The following is a 17,964-nucleotide window of genomic DNA, read 5'->3' as shown; positions in this document are numbered from 1 at the left end:
ATACTGATGAACTGAACTTTAATAAAAGTGAAATAATTTGTATCACCAAATATTCCATCAAGGAAATTAAATGGCAGGCTTACTGAGAGACTATCTCTCCAAATCAAGTGCCTGATGGGAGAATGGGTGCATTACACATTTTCTGGGTAGTTCTTTGTAACTTTGTATGTTATGGGGGAGAGCCCAGCACCTTCTGACCACAGTGATCATCCCCAGGCAAAGGGTAGAGGGAGGCAGGGAGTGAGGGATTCCTCACAGGGTTGAATTTCCCTTTCCTGTGAAAAGTGTATGCTAGGAATTCTCCAATTCCCCTCACTCTGAACCCCAACATCATTGATAAAAATAGACTGAGAAATCAGGTCACTTAACTGGATGCCATCTAGTTTCAAGATATGAAAGATTCTCAATGGTACACATGCATAATCACTGTTTTTATTTCTGATCTCCTCTTCAGGTTAAAACATGATTATTTTGGATGTTATTAGTTTGGGGTCTTTGCAATAAGCCATGGGATTGCATAATTAAAGATTTTGCACAGTGTGTTATAAAACATAAATAAGTTCCAACATCAAGAATCAAGGGGATCCCTTTGTCCTGTGGTTGGGAAGCAGTTACTCATATCAAGTAACCTTATAAATGAAGATATTTTGATGGAAAAAATGGCTGTTCTTTTCAAATGGTTACACCAAGGTGAACATAATTAGCATCTAAAATGACAATGATAAACATTTGTAATTGTAGAGATATATAAGTGTTGAATTTCAGAAGCTAAACAAATGGTAATCCTTATGAAATTTGTTTGAAAAATGAATGAGAATTTACAAAACTAACCTACTCTTCCAATACAACATTTCTTCTTTTGCTCAGGAGAGGTTGTTCTTGACCTAATTCCAATAAGTCTCATGACCCAGGTGGGCCCCATCCATGAGTAACCTGGTGAGTGAGGTCAAGGAAAGAGATGCCCCAAGATGGGACCCAAAATGACAAGAGAATGAGGACCTAAGTCCCTCTACTTATAAGGGAAATGCTGCCCCACATGCAAATTTTTCTTCAAGCTCCATGGTAAATCCTCTCCTGGCCTGTGCAGGCTCACAGTTCTCCCCTCACACAGGCCTGAGGTCTCTGGGAAGGCAGATCTGTGGTCGAGAAGAAGATGAGACTGCTGGGTCTTCTCCTGTGCCTGGTGACAGCCCCCCAAAGTGAGGATCTCAGGGGTCAGACAGAGGTCATGGGATGGCTTTGACTACACATGACTGACAGAGCCTGATGCTCCTTGTCCACAGGTGTCCTGTCCCAGGTGCAGTTGCAGGAGTCCGGTCCAGGATTGGTGAAGCCCTCACAGACCCTTTCCCTCACCTGCGTGGTCTCTGGATTCTCCATCACAACCAGTGGTTATGACTGGACCTGGATACGCCAACTCCCGGGGAAGGGGCTGGAGTGGATTGGGTGCATAAATAATAATGGAAACACTTACTACAGTCCCTCCCTCAAGAGCCGAACCTCCATCTCCAGAGACATATCCAAGAACCAGTTCTCCCTGCAGCTGAGCTCTGTGACCACCAAGGACACAGCTGTGTATTACTGTGCTAGACACAGTGAGGGGAAGTCAGTGTGAGCCCAGACACAAACCTCCCTGATGGAGACAGCATGGCCATGATGCAGGGGGCGCTCAGGACACCAGGGGGCGCTCAGGACCCACAGCACAGAAAGCAGCCCTAGGAGCTGGGGCAGAGAGTGGTGTGGAGGGAAGGGCCTTCCTGTTGGGCACAGGAATTTCCTCTCAAGCTCTCAGCTCCCTCCAGGGACGATTCTACCTTCTCATGTTCTCACTGCTGACAACAATGAAGGAGGGACATTGTCTGTTTGAAGGGACATGTCAGCAGTGACTGGGACTGTCTTTGTATTTTCTATTTCTCTTTCTCTTCAAGGATACCATCCTCAGTGCTCTCCTAGTCCTGGGTTTGGGAAACCTCACTAAGAGAGACCCCAGTGCAGCCTAGGCCCCTGTGTGCTGAGTTCAGGCCCCCAGTCCCCACAGGCTCAATTGTCCCCACGTTTCCCTCTGACAGGCCCACCTGTTCCCCTGTTTCCCTCTTATAGGCTCACCTGGGCCAAGGCAAGGAGGATCATCCCCCAGGACCTCCCTCCACAGTTCTCCATCCTCCTTAGCTCATGCTTCCTTGCTGGTCCACATTCACTTGGGTGGATGAGCAAACCCACCCCAACATCTGGTTTCAATGATCACAAAAGTTTTAGTTTGATTTGTTTGTTTCCCTCTGAAGGGGACCCCTGTGGTTATAGGAATGTCCTAGCAGATGGCTCAGGGCACCCTTAGCTCCATCGTCCCCACCTTAACCATGTCTGCAAAGTCTTGTCATGTAAGGACACCCACAGGCCCCAGTGATGAGAACCTAGATATTCCTGAGGTCAGAGTCCAGCCATCACAGTCCCCTGAGAGTCAGGGTCTCCACTGCCACTCAGGAACCTGGGACGAGGTTCCTTCCTGACACCAGGAAGTTGTGTGTGTGAGAGTGGAGTGAGCATATGTGTGTGCACACGTTAATTTGTTTAGAATTTAGCCATGGCACCAGTGTCTGGGATGCACAACACAGTAGTTTGAACCTCACCTAGAACCTGGAACTTGGGTTAAAATTTAAGTCAGTGCTTCCTTATTGGAATGACTCTGGATGTTATGTGTGGCTATTTCAGGAAAAAGGGAGACAAATTGAACAATGAGCACATCACAACATAATGAATGGACCATCCTGGAGGTGTGTCTGCTCAGACTTGGTGAATTCCCGTCCATGATAATTCATCTCCAGGCTCGGGGTAGCTTTTCCCGTGTTGCACATTGGTCCATTCAGTGAAAGGACTTCAGGTTCCAGAGGATGCCCATCATGTATGGACACGGTGATAGCACTGCCAAGGGCCACATGTAGACATGAGTAGGGACTTGAGAGGGAGCAGATGGTGCTTCTGAAATGAGCTGCTGATGAAGCAGAAAAGACCAACATGCCCTCATGCTCCCAGGTTAGAACCATGTCACGTCTCCACATGGACACAGACCATGATGGTGAAAACAAGACAGAACCCATAAGGGTGACCAGGTTTCTATCAGTGATCTGCATCAAGACTTTACATAATTAAATTTCCAAAACTTAAACTTAATTGCTCCCCAAATGTTACCAACAACTTCACCTGAAAACATCTGGCCCTGGTGGAGATTCTTTCAGGTTGCAATGTTTGCAACTGGATTGACAACAGAGTCTAGAGAATAAACACCACAAAGGAGGCAGTGTGGCTGCTACACGTCCAGCACCAAACTCCCCCAAAGGAATAGGACCTGGGAGCTCTGTCTATGTCTCTATAGTTCATGCTTCCGGTTCCCAGGGACCCACACAAATACTCCTCTCTCCCCCAAAACTTGGTCTACTGGCTCCAGGCTCACACTCTGGTCTTAGTTTATCCTCTGATCACTTTGTAGAGGAAATAGTGTCAGCTGGAACTTCCATCTCCTGAACATGAACCTCCTGCACTTTTACTTCTTTCTCGGGTTGTGATAGTTGCTTTTGTGATAGTGACTGTCAAAGGCAACTCTCATTTTAAAGCTCTTCTTTTTCTTTTTATGAAAATTTATCTCCTGGAGCCTTTGGGTCCACTAAGGGAGAGCACAGGCCCAGATATGTTGAGTAATTCTTCACACACAGCACCTTGTGCATGTAACACTCTGGGACTATGTACTTTATGTCATAATCCAACCCCAAAGCTCCCTGTATAGGAGGTGGACATGCAAATAGGGCCCACTCTGTTCATAAAACCAGCCCATCCCTGACCACATAGCTCTGGGACAGAAGCCCAGTCATGGGATCCTCAGGTGTTCCCATTCCCTGATCAGCACTGAACACAGACAACTCACCGTGGGGTTTTGGCTAAGCTGGGTTTTCCTTGTTGCTATTTTAAGAGGTAATTTATGGAGAGCTAGAAACACTGAGCATAGAGTGGACACGAGTAAGAGAAACAGTGGACATGGGAGAGTTTCCTGACCAGGATGTCTTTGTGTTTTCAGGTGTCCAGTGTGAGGTGCAGCTGATAAAGTCTGGGGGAGGCTTGGTGCAGCCTGGGGGGGTCTCTGAGACTCTCCTTTGCAGCCTCTGGATTCACCTTTAGTAGCTATGGGATGAGATGCATCTGCCAGGCTCCAGGGAAGGTTCTAGAGTGGGTGGCAGTTATATGGAGTGATGGAAGTCAGAAATACTATGCAGACTCTGTGAATGGCCAATACACTATCTCCAGAGATACTGCCAAGAACACAATGTATCTTGAAATGAACAGCCTAAGAGCCAAGCACATGACCATGTATTACTGTGTGAGAGACACAGTGAGTGGAAGTTAAGACACAAACCTCCCTGCAGCAGAGGCTGTGACCACCAGGGGGCACTCAGGGTCCCTGAACACAAGGGCCATCCCAGCAGCAGGTGCAGTTGAAAGTTTGGGCTGGTTTCCTGTGTGGTGTCCACTTTGTGTTACAGTTTCCCTCAGGGAACCTTTGGGTTCCTAATTCCTTGCTTACCTCTGATGTCTGTGAGGTAGAAATTCCGTTGTAAAAGAGATACAACTTTCTCACATGGACAATAAGCAGTCAGTCTCTTTCAAACACTCTTTTGCCCAAATGAAAATTAATGATGAAATCTGCTGACCCATGTTCCCTAAATCTAACCAGAGACTCTGATTACTAAACAGTGGAGCTCACCTGAATGCTGGACAAAGGCCACCACAGGTATGTGAACCCAAAGTTAGAGAAGAAGGACCCCGGTGATGCTGTGTATTGAATTGTCATCAGGCTCATAGCTCAGAGAGTAGGTGACACCAGGCAGAGGAAGAGGGACCCACAACAGCTTGGTGCAGATGTACAGGCTGATGAAAATTACACACACCAATGGACATGAACTGTTTATTATGCACATAGTTGAAATCTATGGGAAGCACAGGAAAGGCCCTTTAGGAAGTCGGACCTGCTTTAATGGAGCGAGGAAAGAAAACTGGCCCAGGAATTTTATTTTGTTGAACTATTGGGGAAGTGGGGAGGGATTCTTCCTACAGAGCCTTGTGTGGTTTCAACCTCTTATTGTCATCTGGAGACAAGACCCAATGTTTCTTTTCAGATTCCATGTGAGGCCAAGTGAGAAGAGACAGGAAGGAGCCATCAGTTTACTGACATAAATTGGAAAAGAAAATAAAGTGTGGCTACATATTTTACTTAACAATTATAAAAATTGAGCAACATTTGAAATAAACGGTCATTATATGTGTACAATATCAACGTCTACTATAAATGAGAAAAATAATTATAAATAGGCAAATGATGATGATAATGGTGGTGTGGTGGTGATGTTGATGATGATGATGATGACCATAGAATTGTACAGGGGTCATGGTCCATTGTCTTGGGTGGGATCTCTCCTCTATCCAAGACCATCAGTTGCTTGCAAGGCCTTGTATCAAATTTAAGGTGACACCATTGTCATTTCAATTTCCAATGACATCAAGAGAGTTTATGCCTGCTTTAATTATTGGATAAAAGGACATTGTGTGTGGATAAGCACCATGTCTACAGAATATGATAATGATTATAAGTAAGCACATTATGTTGATGCTGCTGCAGATGCTGTTGCTGATGATGATGGTGAAGACAATGAACTGAGAAAAGGGTCTTGGTCAAATGAAATAAAGGCGCCTCATACAGACACACCATCACTATGGCTCCTCCAGTGTGGGGTGTCAACTCTTCAATGTAAGTGTTGAGAGATTTCATAAATGGAATCCACAATTTTCAGGCATCAGTGATTCATGGTGTGACCATGTGAGTAATGACACCAAAGGTCTCCAAGTTCTAATACCTTGGGCCTGGGATGATGTTACCTTCTAGAACAGAGACACTGTGAGATGTGCATGTAGGAAACAGGGATCCCCTTCCCACCAGTTTGCAATGACACATTCCTTATTTCTCTTGATCCCTGCCTGCATGATCTTTAACATTTCTATTTCTAACAAATCACTGTTCATTAATATTTAGGTATTTCCTACAATAATACAAGCTATCTCTATCATGCCCTACACTTCCTTCTGGGTTTTCACTGGAGGAGCCTTTAAGCCCATATGCCCAGTAACTCTCTCTCTCCATGAGCATCAGGCACATTTCTGTCATGTGACTCAAAATAGTCCAGCTCCCTCCCCTTACCCAGTTCCACAGTCACATCCAGATTTATGGGTAGTTTCTCCACAGCACTCCCCTCTGGTACCACAACCTGCTCCAGTCCCTGTGGCTGCTATAGCCAATCCACATGGGCAGTGGACGCTCAGCATTTTCTGGGGAGTTCTTTATAAAGTCACACAAAACATGGTCCCATTAAAGAACATATTGTTAAATTAGTCTTGGTTAAATTTAAAAACATGTGTCCCATCAAAGATTCCATTGTGCAAATAAAAAGACAAACTTTCAACATGTATTTCCAAATCATATGTCTGATGGGAGAATGTACACATTATACATTAAGTTCATTACATGTTTGTGGAAGAGCCCAACACCCTCTGACCACAGTGACCCTCCATGGGAAGGGCAGAAGGAGGTTGGGAGTGAGGGATTCCTCTCAGGGTTCACCTTTCCTTTCCTGTTAGAAATTATATGATAGGAATTCTCTTCACTAACCTCCCTATGAACCTGACATCAATGATAACACTAGACTGAGAAAACAGGTCAATTTCCTTCCATCATCATTTCAACATATGGATGATTCTACTTTTATCTCTTGTCTTTTCTCCACTTAAAGCCACGACTACTTCTAATGTAACGAGTTTGGGGTCTCTGCATTAGGCCATGCACTTGCATAAAGGACGAGTTTTCACAGGAAGGTGTAGACAAAGTCACCAAATTCCCAGCATCAATGCAATTCTTCTAACATCAGGACCAAGACCAAGGCACCCCAGTGACTACTTCTATTGAACAAAACTGGAAGTCCTTATCAGAATAATTTGGCAAGAAAAAGAAATAAAAAGCCTCTAAATCAGAAAGGGGCCCATAAAATATCTCTTTAACTCCATGTATCGGACATGACCTTATATATAGAAAACCCTGAAGACTTCACTTAAGAAAACTGATAGAACTAGAAAGTGAACTCAGGAAAGATGTAAGATACAAAACCAACACACAAATGGCTTGTGCTCCTGCACACTCTCAACAAAGTGTCTTCATGACTCTAGAAAATATGTGGGGCTGTTTCAGAGAAAGTGAGAGAATAAAACTTGAACTAACTAAACAGTAAGGAGATGACAACCTAATTTAACAAGAACCCTGGACATGTGTGTCCTCGGTCTTGGTTAATCCCCCATCATGAACCCAGGTAGCTTTTCCCCCAGTGAGGCACTGAGTCAGGTGCAGGTTCCAGTTGACTCCCCCATCATATAGGTTCATGGTCACATTGTTCCCAAGGGTCACATGCAGCCATCAGGTTTCCAATCACAAGATTTTCATAATTCAACTTAATTACTCCCTACTCTTTACCTGCATGTTCACTACCAAATCCTAGTTCTGACTGAGTGTCATCTACATCATCAATGATAGAAACGGGTCTCACAAGTGACTCCAGAAAACGAAACAGAAATGAGGGCAGGACAGGTGCTACATGTCCAGCACCAAACTCCCCTGAAGGAACAGGACCCAGGAACTCTGTCTGTGTCTCTATAGTTCATGCTTCTGGCTCCCAGGGACCCACACAGACACTCCTCTTTCCCCCAGCACTTGGTCCACTGGCTCTAGGCTCACACTCTGGTCTTAGTTTATTCTCTGATCATTTTGTAGGGGAAATAGTGTCAGATGGAACTTCCTGTCCCCTGAACATGAACCTCGTGCACTTTTACATCTTTCTCAGGTTGTGAGATTTGATTTCCCTTGGTTTTCATTACTGGTGACTGTCAAAGGCATCTGTCATTTTAAACCTCCTCTTTTCCTTTTTGTGACAATTTTCTCTTCAGGGTCTTTGTACAGGTCTCCTGCAGCAGTGGGGTCTACAGGGAGGGCATAGGCCAGATGTTAGGTTCACTGTTAACATGTGGACACTTGGTCAAGCTCTACACCTACTTAGGATTTAGTATTTACTTATTGAAATGTTACCATGATCACAATCCTCCCCCAGGACACTCTCACCTGCACAGAGGCACTGCTCTTCCTGTAGGTCACCAATCCTAGAGCTCCCCATATAGTAGGAGCAAATGCAAATAGGGCCCCCTCTGCTCATAAAAACCAGCCCAGCCCTGACCCTGCAGCTCTGGGACAGGAGCCCAGCCCTGGGATGCCTAGGTGTTCCCATTCCCTGATCAGGACTGAACACAGATCACTCAACATGGGGTTGGGACTCAGCTGGGTTTTCCTTGTTGCTATTTTGAGAGGTAATTTATGTAGAACGAGAAACACTATGTATTGTGAGTGGATATGAGGGTGGGAAACAGTGGATGAGTGATAGTTCCCTGACCAGCATGTCTCTGTGTTTGCAGGTGTCCAGTGTGAGGTGCAGCTGATAGAGTCTGGGGGAGGCTTGGTTCAGCCTGTGGGGTCCCTGAGACTCTCCTGTGCAGCTTCTGGATTCACCTTCAGTGACTACGAAATGAACTGGGTCCGCCAGGCTCCAGGGAAGGGGCTAGAGTGGGTCTCATACATTAATGGTGGTGGTGGTACTGCATACTACGCCGCCTCTGTGAAGGGCCGATTCATCACCTCCAGAGACAACGCCAAGAACACGCTGTATCTGCAAATGAACAGCCTGACAGCTGAGGACACAGCCGTATATTACTGTGCAACAGCCACACAGTGAGGGGAAGTCCCTGTGAGCCCAGACACAAACCTGAGGGAGGCAGCAGGGCTGGGCTGCAGATGGCGCTCGGGAACACCAGGGGGCGCTCAGGACCAGCAAAGGGCCATGACCTTGAGCAGGTGGAGAGTTAAGCAAAGAACATTTCCTGCTCTCTTAAATTAGTTTTGCTCCAAGCAACAGAGCTCACAGAAAGCCCTTTTCTGTATCTCATTTTAGGGATTATATTTGTGAACAAAAATGGGGTTCTGTGGAAAATCTGACAAAAGTCAGTGACTGATAGGAAACTCACAGGAGGCTCTGATCACACATTCCTACCTGGGCAGCCCTGGAGGGTGGGCACATCCCAGGCCTATAACTTCTTTACTAAAAGGCTCATCTTTGCCTTGAGCAACCCCATCCATGGTTCCTGTGCATTTGGGTTGACACACCTGTGACATCAGCATGACCACCCTCAGGAGAGCACCTCCTGGTAACTGTCCTGGCACCCAGTCCCCGCCTGGCTCTCTCCCTCCTCCCTGTCACCTTCCTCACCTTCCCTCCTGAACTTCAAATGCACCAACACAGATGCAAACGGTTGTTCTCCGTGCATTTGAGGTCTTGCTCCCCAACAGTTGTTGTCAGTTTGGCTGCAATAAAATCTTAAAACATTGTCTCCATGATTGGACATTTCTTACATCAAAATATTCTCTTTCCTTCATTTAATACATATTGTAACTGGGAAAACAGTGAATTTCTGCTGCCTGTCACGACCTGAGACAATTAAGCAGAGACAGAGTTGAATCATGTATAAGCGTTTATTCCAATACTCCAGGCAACGTGGGAGAGCAGCCAGTCATCCACAAAAGTCTGCTCTGCACCCACCAGAAGACAGCTGCTTGTATTGGGTAAAAGGACAGAGAATCACACGGGAAGAAGCCAAAGAGTATGCCAAAGGGGCCGTTGACAGGAAATGCAGGCTGGAGATCTACAAAGGCCTGTGGGTATGCAAAAGGACTGGGTTTCTTCAAAGGGCTTAGTGAGATGCACAGGCTGGGTCTTTAAACAGCTAGTGATAAGTTCATACCTGTTTCTTCCCCGTGTGGAGAGGGAAGTGCACACAATTACTAAAAACCTGCGACCTCGCCAGGATGAGGTCTAAAGAGTTCCCGTGTGCTGGAGGGAAAACGAGTTTGCTGTTGGTTGTCATGGACGTAAGGTTCCCTTCCTTAGGAACAAGGCCTCCCCAGCTGTGCCCGTCTCCCCCTGTGACACGTTTCCAGGTTTTGGTTGTTAAATTGGCATAAAATCCACAATGTGAAGTGAACCACGTAGAAGTAATTGACATTTGAACCTCCAAACCTGTGGATAATTTTTAAAGAGTTTATCTGAACCAAACCTAGGACAGTTGCAAGGAAGCAGGATCTCAGATGCCCCTGAGAATGCCAGTGTCAGAGTTGCTCTCACAGCTTCTCTGACACATTTGGGATTGAGGAGGGAGGGAAGGAAGGCTGCATGGAGGTGGGAGGGAGCAGGCGGGGGTTGGATCTCAGGACACTTAACAAGAGTGCTCCCCTGAGGGCGGGTATGGCTTGTTTTAAAGGAGTGTTGACCTTTATGCTCAAGAACCGTGGGCAGGGCTGGCTTTAGGCAAAGAGAAGCCTTTCACTAAAAAGTTAAGGCCTGGGGCTGACTACCCCATGAAGACCCAGTTAGGGAATTCTGACCAGATCACCCTGTGAGGTGACTGTCAGCCCCTGGTCACATGTCTACCTTGTTTCATCCATAAAGTGCACAGTCGGTGGCATGTGGCACATTCACTGTGCTGTGCGGCCATCACCTGCCTGTGCCCACTTCCAAAGCATTTTGATTGCAGCCTGGAGAAGCCAGCCCCATTGCACACTGACTCCCACCCCCTTCTCCTCTCAGCTCTGAAAACCCCTCATCTCTGCGTTTCTATTAAACCCGGACCCAGGGTCTCTGAACCAGCAGCCTGGGGAGTGCGAGCTGGGTCTGAGGCTGAGCAGAGAGCAGGGCTTAGGGATGAGGCAGCCGCCCTGCACTCCTCATCCATCAGCTCGGTGTGGGCGGCTGATGCAGTTCATGGATGAGCCTTGCCTAGTGCAGCTGAGCAATGGGCTCATAATGTGTCCACAGGGCAGGTCTCCCCTCTCCACACAAGGGCCGTGGTTTCCCTTGGAAACCAGTATTCGGGCCCCTGGTTTGGGGTAGGTGACCTCACTCAGACCTCGAGTGGGCATGGTCTCCTCTTCAGGTAAAGCGAGTGGGGGATGTGGGGGCCTCACCCACAGCGAGTCCAGCTGAGCTGGCCGGGGTCTGTGCTGCGTGGGGCAGAGGGAGAGGCTATGGGACGGGGCTGCCCCCAGAAGAAGAGCTGAGGACTGACCTGCAGGTGGCCCCTCTGCCCCCGAGAAGGGAGGGGCTCACCTGCCCCCAAGGACGACGTGGTGCCTCCATTTCTACCCAGAGTTTTCTTCCAAAAGCCAACGTGTTCCTTTTTTATCTTTTATTCTCACCCAAGGATATGTTTTCCATTGCTTTTCAGAGAGAGAATAGGAGGGAGGGAGGGAGGGAAACATCGATGTGATAGAGGCACATGGATTGGTTGCCTCCCCATTGCCCCTGTCCAGGGGCCAGGAGAGAACCTGCAACCCAGGTATGTGCCCTTGACTGGGAGTCGAATCTGAGAACTTTGGTGCCCGGGCCAACGTTCCAACCACTGAGTGACACCAGCAAGGGCTCCATTTATGATTGAAGGAACTTCTCCCAATTTGAGAGGCTGGGAAACAGGACTTTTGCATGTGAACAGCAGGGAAATTGAGTGAATTGTGTGGTTTTGAGAAGGTAGCTGCGTGCTTGGGACGGGGACAGCAGTTTTGAGTCAGAGGCTGCAGCCACAGTGTCCAGCCCAGTGTCTCCTGCTTCATCACATATACAAGAAAGAGTTTTATGGAAGAGCTGATTGTAGAAAATAATGAAGACAATTTTTAGTCTCAAAATAAAAATATAATTCCAATTCAAGTTCTTATTCCCAAACCCCAGAAAGGCAACATGGCCCACGGCGGGTGAAGGAGAGCAAGAGGAAGCCCCCTCCACAATACCTCTTGGGGCAGCACTCCTGTGTCCTCATCAAAACCCCAAGGATGGAAGACTCTCAATCCTGGAAGCTGCCTCCAAAGGAATGGGGTCAGAGTGACCCGGTGTTGAGAAAGGAGGAGTGAGGGTGGGTCAGGACGGGAACGCTTGTGGCCAGCATTCTTGAGTCCTTTCCATCTGGGGTCGCCCCTAGGATGACAAGGTCAGGCATGCAGCCCAGGGTCCCAGCTGCACCCTTATATCTAAACTCCATGCAAATGGGGCTCTCCTTCAGCTCATAAAGGAGGGCCCAGCCCAGCATGCTGGGGAGACATCCAGAACCCAAGTGCTTGAGACAGGACCCCAGCGGCTCTATCATGGACTTGGTGCCAAGCTGCATTTTCCTCCTGATCATTCTTCAAGGTCATTCTCAGGAGAGGGGAGCGCTGAGACCTGTGCCTGTGCCTGTTTGTGCTTCCATGTGATTGTAAGTCCACCTTGTGTCTCTGTGTTTGCAGGTGTCCAGTGTGAGGTGCAGCTGGTGGAGTCTGGGGGAGGCTTGGTGCAGCCTGGGGGGTCTCTGAGACTCTCCTGTGCAGCCTCTGGATTCACCTTCAGTGACTATGAAATGGACTGGGTCCGCCAGGCTTCAGGGAAGGGGCTGGAATGGGTCTCATATATTAATCCTGCTGGAAGTACCACATACTACGCCAACTCTGTGAAGGGCCGATTCACCATCTCCAGGGACAACGCCAAGAACACGCTGTTTCTGCAAATGAACAGCCTGAGAGCTGAGGACACGGCCCTGTATTACTGTGCAAGACACAGTGAGGGGAAGTCAGTGTGAGCCCAGACACAAAACTCCCTGAGGGAGGCAGCAGGGCTGGGCTGCAGGAAGCATCCAGAAAACCAGGGGGTGCTCAGGACCAGCAAAGGGAGAGCCAGCTCAGAAGCTGTCCCTGGAGGGTTGTGAGGGCTTCCTATTGGGGTCAATGCTTTTTTCCCTCCTGTTGTCCTAGGGGCAGTTCCTGCTTCCTTCTTTGTGTCTTTAATTAGATTCTCTGCAGGCAAAAATGCAGGAAGTGGCTGTGTTTTCAGATCTGGTGGACTTCTCATCTGTGCCCTTCTTGTCACCAGGACCCACATGGTCTGCTCTCAGGGTTGACAAGGAAACATTCTAGGCATTCAAGTCCCCTCACTGAGAGTGACGTCCCCCACCCTCCCACGCAGTGCTGAATGGGGAAGATGGAGCCCAGGCCTCCAACATCAACTGAGGGTAATCAGGCTCTCACTCTGCCCAGAGAGGAGCCCTTTGGGGGCAGTTACCAGCTTGCCTCTCACTGACATGGCTGCACATGGATTTAAGGTCTGACCCAGGGGCACTGCCACTCCCTGAGCCTAGGAGGTAGACCCAGACTCAGGGTGTCCTGGAGGGAGGCAGGAAGGAGGCCCAGTGATGGGGCCTGTCACAGCCCTGCTGGGCCCTGTTCCCTGTGGGTCTCAGAACACAGTCCCGAGGGACAATTCCCAACACCTGTCCCACTTCCCCTGGAGAATCCACCTGGATCCTGAGAACCTGCTGAAGGAGATATGGTCCCCACCCACCTCTGCTGTGCCTCCAGGCTCCGCAGACACTACCCCATCCTCACCCTCTGTCCTCTGCTGCCCACGTTTCCCCTCCATCGGAACTGCACAGGACGTCCTGTGTGGCTGTGCTCTGCCATCTCCTTCCCATCTGGTAGGTTTTGCCTTAAATGCACCCCCACGCCATCCCCTCATGCCCATCTCCTGTGCCAGGCCCTCCCTGAGATACCAGGGCCAGGGCTACTCAGGTGGCCCAAAACCGGCCTCAGCCGCCCTGCTGAGCCCAGGTGCAGTGCCCACGTGTGATGCCAGGTCATAGTGGCACCACCTGTGTCAGGTGGAGACACAGCTGACCACTGACCTCAGAGCACCTCCAACAGCTCACACCTGTGCTGAGGGAACCTCCAGATGCTTCCTTAGGTGCAGAGAATTGTGGTGGACAAGCCCATGGCCACGAGGGTCAGAGGGTAGTTAAGGAAGGGCTGGTGCCTGGTCACCTATAATGTTGCCAGCATCCCACTGACCAGAGCCCAGGTACACAGGCAGCTCTGTGAATCCTAAAAGTGCAGGAACACCTCGGCTGGCATGGCTCAGTGGGTGAGCATTGGTCAACCTACGAACCAGGAGGTGATGCTTCAATTCCCGGTCAGGGTACATGCCTGGGTTTTGGGCTCCAACCCCAATAGGGGGTGAGCGGGAGGCAGCTGATCAAAGATTCTCTCTCATTATTGATGTTTCACTCTCTCTCTCCATCACCATTTCTCTCTGAAATCAACAAAAATGTTTTCTTTTTAAAAGAGCAATAAAAATATTAAATGTCTCATGAAAAACTACCAAAACCAGAAGACAAAGAGATGATGACTATAAAGTGCTGAAGGAAAGCTGAAAACCCATCAAGGTAGAATTCAGAACTAAATGAAACATATTCCAAACTGGTCCTAGCTGTTTGGCTCAGTGGATAAATTATCAAACTACAGGCTGAATGGTCTTGGGGTCAGACTTCTCCCAGGCCAGGGCCCTGGTTGGGGCATGTGCAGGAGGGAACCAATTCATTTGTTTCTCTCACATGGATATTTCTCTGCTTTTGCCTCTCTCTAAAAATCAATGGGAAAATATCCTCAGGTGAGGATTAAAAAAACAACAGCACAGAACCAGTAAAAGCATATTTTTGGATGAGGATTAAAAACAAACAAAACAAAACAAAATGGAATGAAGCCCAGCTGGTGCTAGAGACACAGTGAATGTGAGCCCAGACACAACCCTCCCTAATGGAGACAGCAGGGCTGGGTTGCAGGGGGCGCTCAAGACACTAGGGGTCGCTCAGGACCAGAGGATGCAGAAAACCAGCAGAAGTTTCTAAAGACCAGCAGGGGGCGCTCAGTACACAAGGGGCCACTCAGGACCACAGAACATGAAGACCAGCTCAGGGAACTGGAACCTGGGCAGGGAGTGTATATTCTCTGAAGATCTGGTCAGTGGTTTCATTCTCCAGGATTAAACACCCTCCTCAAGGACTCACTGCCTCTCCCCTTTATGCCTTATATTTCCTTTCACACACCCCTTAGAGGAAGTCACTTACTTCCCCTGCCCCAGTGATCAGTCAGAAGGAGCCCTTAATATTTCCTTTGGTCTCTCCTCCAGGAAACATTGCCATGTTAAGGAGGCCATTGGGGACGTCATTGGGCAGTGACCAGAGAAACGTTATTGCAGCCCCAGCAACCAATAGCCTCGGCTGTGCTAGCAAAGAGACAGTCTTCTGTCAGGAGCTTCTGTTGGATGAAACACACAAGGGCTTGAATCTAACACAAATAAGTGGGTAAAACTGGTAGGCATTTTGAATTTCTAGAGGTTAAGAAAGTAATATCTGAAATGAAAAATACATGGAGTAAGACTAACACTGCAGATTAAACGTAAGTGAACTTAAAGGAGTATAATAGGAATGCTCCAAAATGGAACACAGAATAAATTTTCCAAATATATCCAAGTACGAGGAATGTAAGAGACAATAAAATCAGTCAAATATATATTAGAGGCCTGGTGCATGAAATTTATGCACTAGGGGTTGGGGTTGGGGTTGGGGGGTACTCAGTCCAGCCTGCACCCTCTCCAATCTGGGACTGCTGGCTCCTAACCATTTGCCTGATTGCCAATCTGATTGCCCATAACTGCCTCCCTTCTGGCCTGATCTCCCCCAATTGTCGTCGTCCTTCTGGCCCGATCACCCCCAACTTCCCTCCCCTGCCAGTCCAATTGCCCCCAACTGACCTCCCCTGCCAGCCATCTTGTGACGATGTTGGGGTGGCCATCTTGTGGTAGCCATCTTGTGATGATGTGAGGGCATTGGGCAAGGGCACGAGGGCCACCTAGGCTTTCTTTAGTATTGATATAATTGAATCTCAGGAAGAAGAGTGGGTGAGCACGAAAGAAAATATTTAAAGAAATTATGGCAAATATTATCAGAATTTTATCTAAACTATAAACAGATCTAAGAATATCAAAGTACCTCAAGAAGAATAAAAATAAACAAAATTAAATCAAGCTACATTAAAATCAAACCTCTAAAACCAGTGAAAAAGATAAAATTCCTAAGAGCAGCAAAGAAAACACACACAAGAATAAAGGAACAAGATTAATAAAAACATCATATGTCACACATGAAAAACCAAAAAAACAAACAGCAATGGGATGACAACTCTAAAGTGCTGGTGGAAAATTGAAAAGCCATTAACTTAGGATTCTAAACTGACGGAATACATGTTTCAAAACTGAATGAAGCCCGGCTGGTGTGGATCTGTGCTTGAGAGTCGACCTATGATTTGATTCCCATTCAGGGCACATGCCTGAGTTTTGGTTCGATCACCAGTAGGAGGCAAGCAGGAGGCAGCCAATCCATGTTTCTCACCATTGATGTTTCTATCTCTCTCTCCTTTCCTCTCTGAAGTTAATAAAAAATATATTTAAATATATAAATAAATAATGAAAAAGTTGTGGGTTTCATTCCCAGTCTTTGCACATATGTGAGGCATCTGATCGATATTTCTTTCTCACATCAATGTTTCTCTCTCTCTCTCCTCCCTTTTCCCTCTTAAAATCAATGATCATATTCTCTGGTGAGGATAAAGAACAGAAGTACAATATCTATATCTATATCCATATTGATATTCATACAGATACAGATACAGATACAGATATAGATTCATAGAAGCAGAGGCTCATTGATTTTATCCCCTAAGGAGTCATTGATTGTTCCCACATACTACTTCCTGACCACCTCCTACAGCACATCTCCTGCTGTGGAAGAAGAGGTCCTGGGCACAGTGACTAGGACCCCAAGGAGGGCCTGGTTCTCTGAGGGCACAGTCAGCATCTCCTTCCAGGAGAAGCCCCAGAGACCGGGACCTCCCCTCACTTCTTGCCCTTTGGATGTAAAGACACCTCCCATATGCAAATGCCCACATGGCACCAGGCACACACACAGTTGGTGTCCACTTAAATTCAGGGCCTCCTCACACTGGAGAATATGTTCTGGGGGACGAGGGCCACACCTGCAAGACATGACTCCCATGTGGCTCTTCCTCTTCCTGCTGTCAGCTCCCAGATGTGAGTGACTCAGGGCTTAGACATTAGGAGATGGAGACCCTGCATCTGAGCCCAGGACTCACTGTGTTCTCTCTGTCTCAGGTGTCCTGTCCCAGGTGCAGCTGCAGGAGTCAGGCCCAGGACTGGTGATGTCCTCGCAGACTCTCTCCCTCACCTGCACTGTTTCTGGTTACTCCATTGCCAGTGGTTCCTTCTGGCATTGGATCCCCTCAGGACCCAGGGAAGGGACTGGAGTGGATGGGGAACATATGTAGTGATGGGAGCACTAACTACAGCCCCTCCCTCAAGAGCCGAACCTCCATCTCCAGAGACACGTCCAAGAACCAGTTCTCCCTGCAGCTGAGCTCTGTGATCACTGAGGACGCCACCATGTATTACTGTGCAATTCTAAAGAGCTGAAGGAGCATTGAAGCAACATCAACGTAAAATTCTAAACTAACAGAAAATGTATTTCAAAACTGGAAGAAAATGAAATTACAAAATATAAAATTTTGTGAGATGCAACTAGAGCAGTGCTTAGAGGGAAATGTTTAGCATTAAATGCTTACATATTAGAAAAGAATAAAGATCTTTGAATCAATAGCATAAACCTCCACTTTAAAATTTTGGAAAATGTGAGAACCAATTTGGAGTCATAGGTAAATGCATGTTCTCGCTGCCTCCCACAACCACATGGAATGTACAACTAAAATAACATCATTCCAGACTAGGGAGGTAAAGAAGAGAGCACACTGAGACTGGTAGGAAGGGTGGAGGCAGGAAACAGGCTATTTGACACTCACATGTGGTGTGTGCTTAATCAGGAGGGATATCTCTGCTATGGAGGCCCCCTGTGATAGGCAAC

At 47.6% G+C, this 17,964-nt stretch overlaps 1 pseudogene and 2 gene segments (V, D, J or C); all 3 read left to right on the top strand.

The window, feature by feature from the left end:
• The first annotated feature begins 8,396 nt into the window (after positions 1-8,396).
• On the top strand, positions 8,397-8,864 carry LOC103303985 (immunoglobulin heavy variable 3-48-like). The segment is given in 2 exon segments: positions 8,397-8,442; positions 8,548-8,864. Coding segments are annotated over 2 exon segments (363 nt in total).
• A 3,449-nt stretch (positions 8,865-12,313) lies between these two features.
• LOC103303970 (immunoglobulin heavy variable 3-48-like) lies at positions 12,314-15,210 on the top strand. The segment is given in 3 exon segments: positions 12,314-12,359; positions 12,455-12,779; positions 15,162-15,210. Coding segments are annotated over 3 exon segments (420 nt in total).
• A 1,864-nt stretch (positions 15,211-17,074) lies between these two features.
• LOC114229403 (immunoglobulin heavy variable 4-38-2-like) lies at positions 17,075-17,519 on the top strand (annotated as a pseudogene).
• Positions 17,520-17,964: the final 445 nt, after the last annotated feature.

The sequence above is a fragment of the Eptesicus fuscus genome, chromosome 24 (genome assembly GCF_027574615.1).
Source record: "Eptesicus fuscus isolate TK198812 chromosome 24, DD_ASM_mEF_20220401, whole genome shotgun sequence".
NCBI lineage: Eukaryota > Metazoa > Chordata > Mammalia > Chiroptera > Vespertilionidae > Eptesicus > Eptesicus fuscus.
This window is presented reverse-complemented; position numbering and strand designations above follow the sequence as displayed.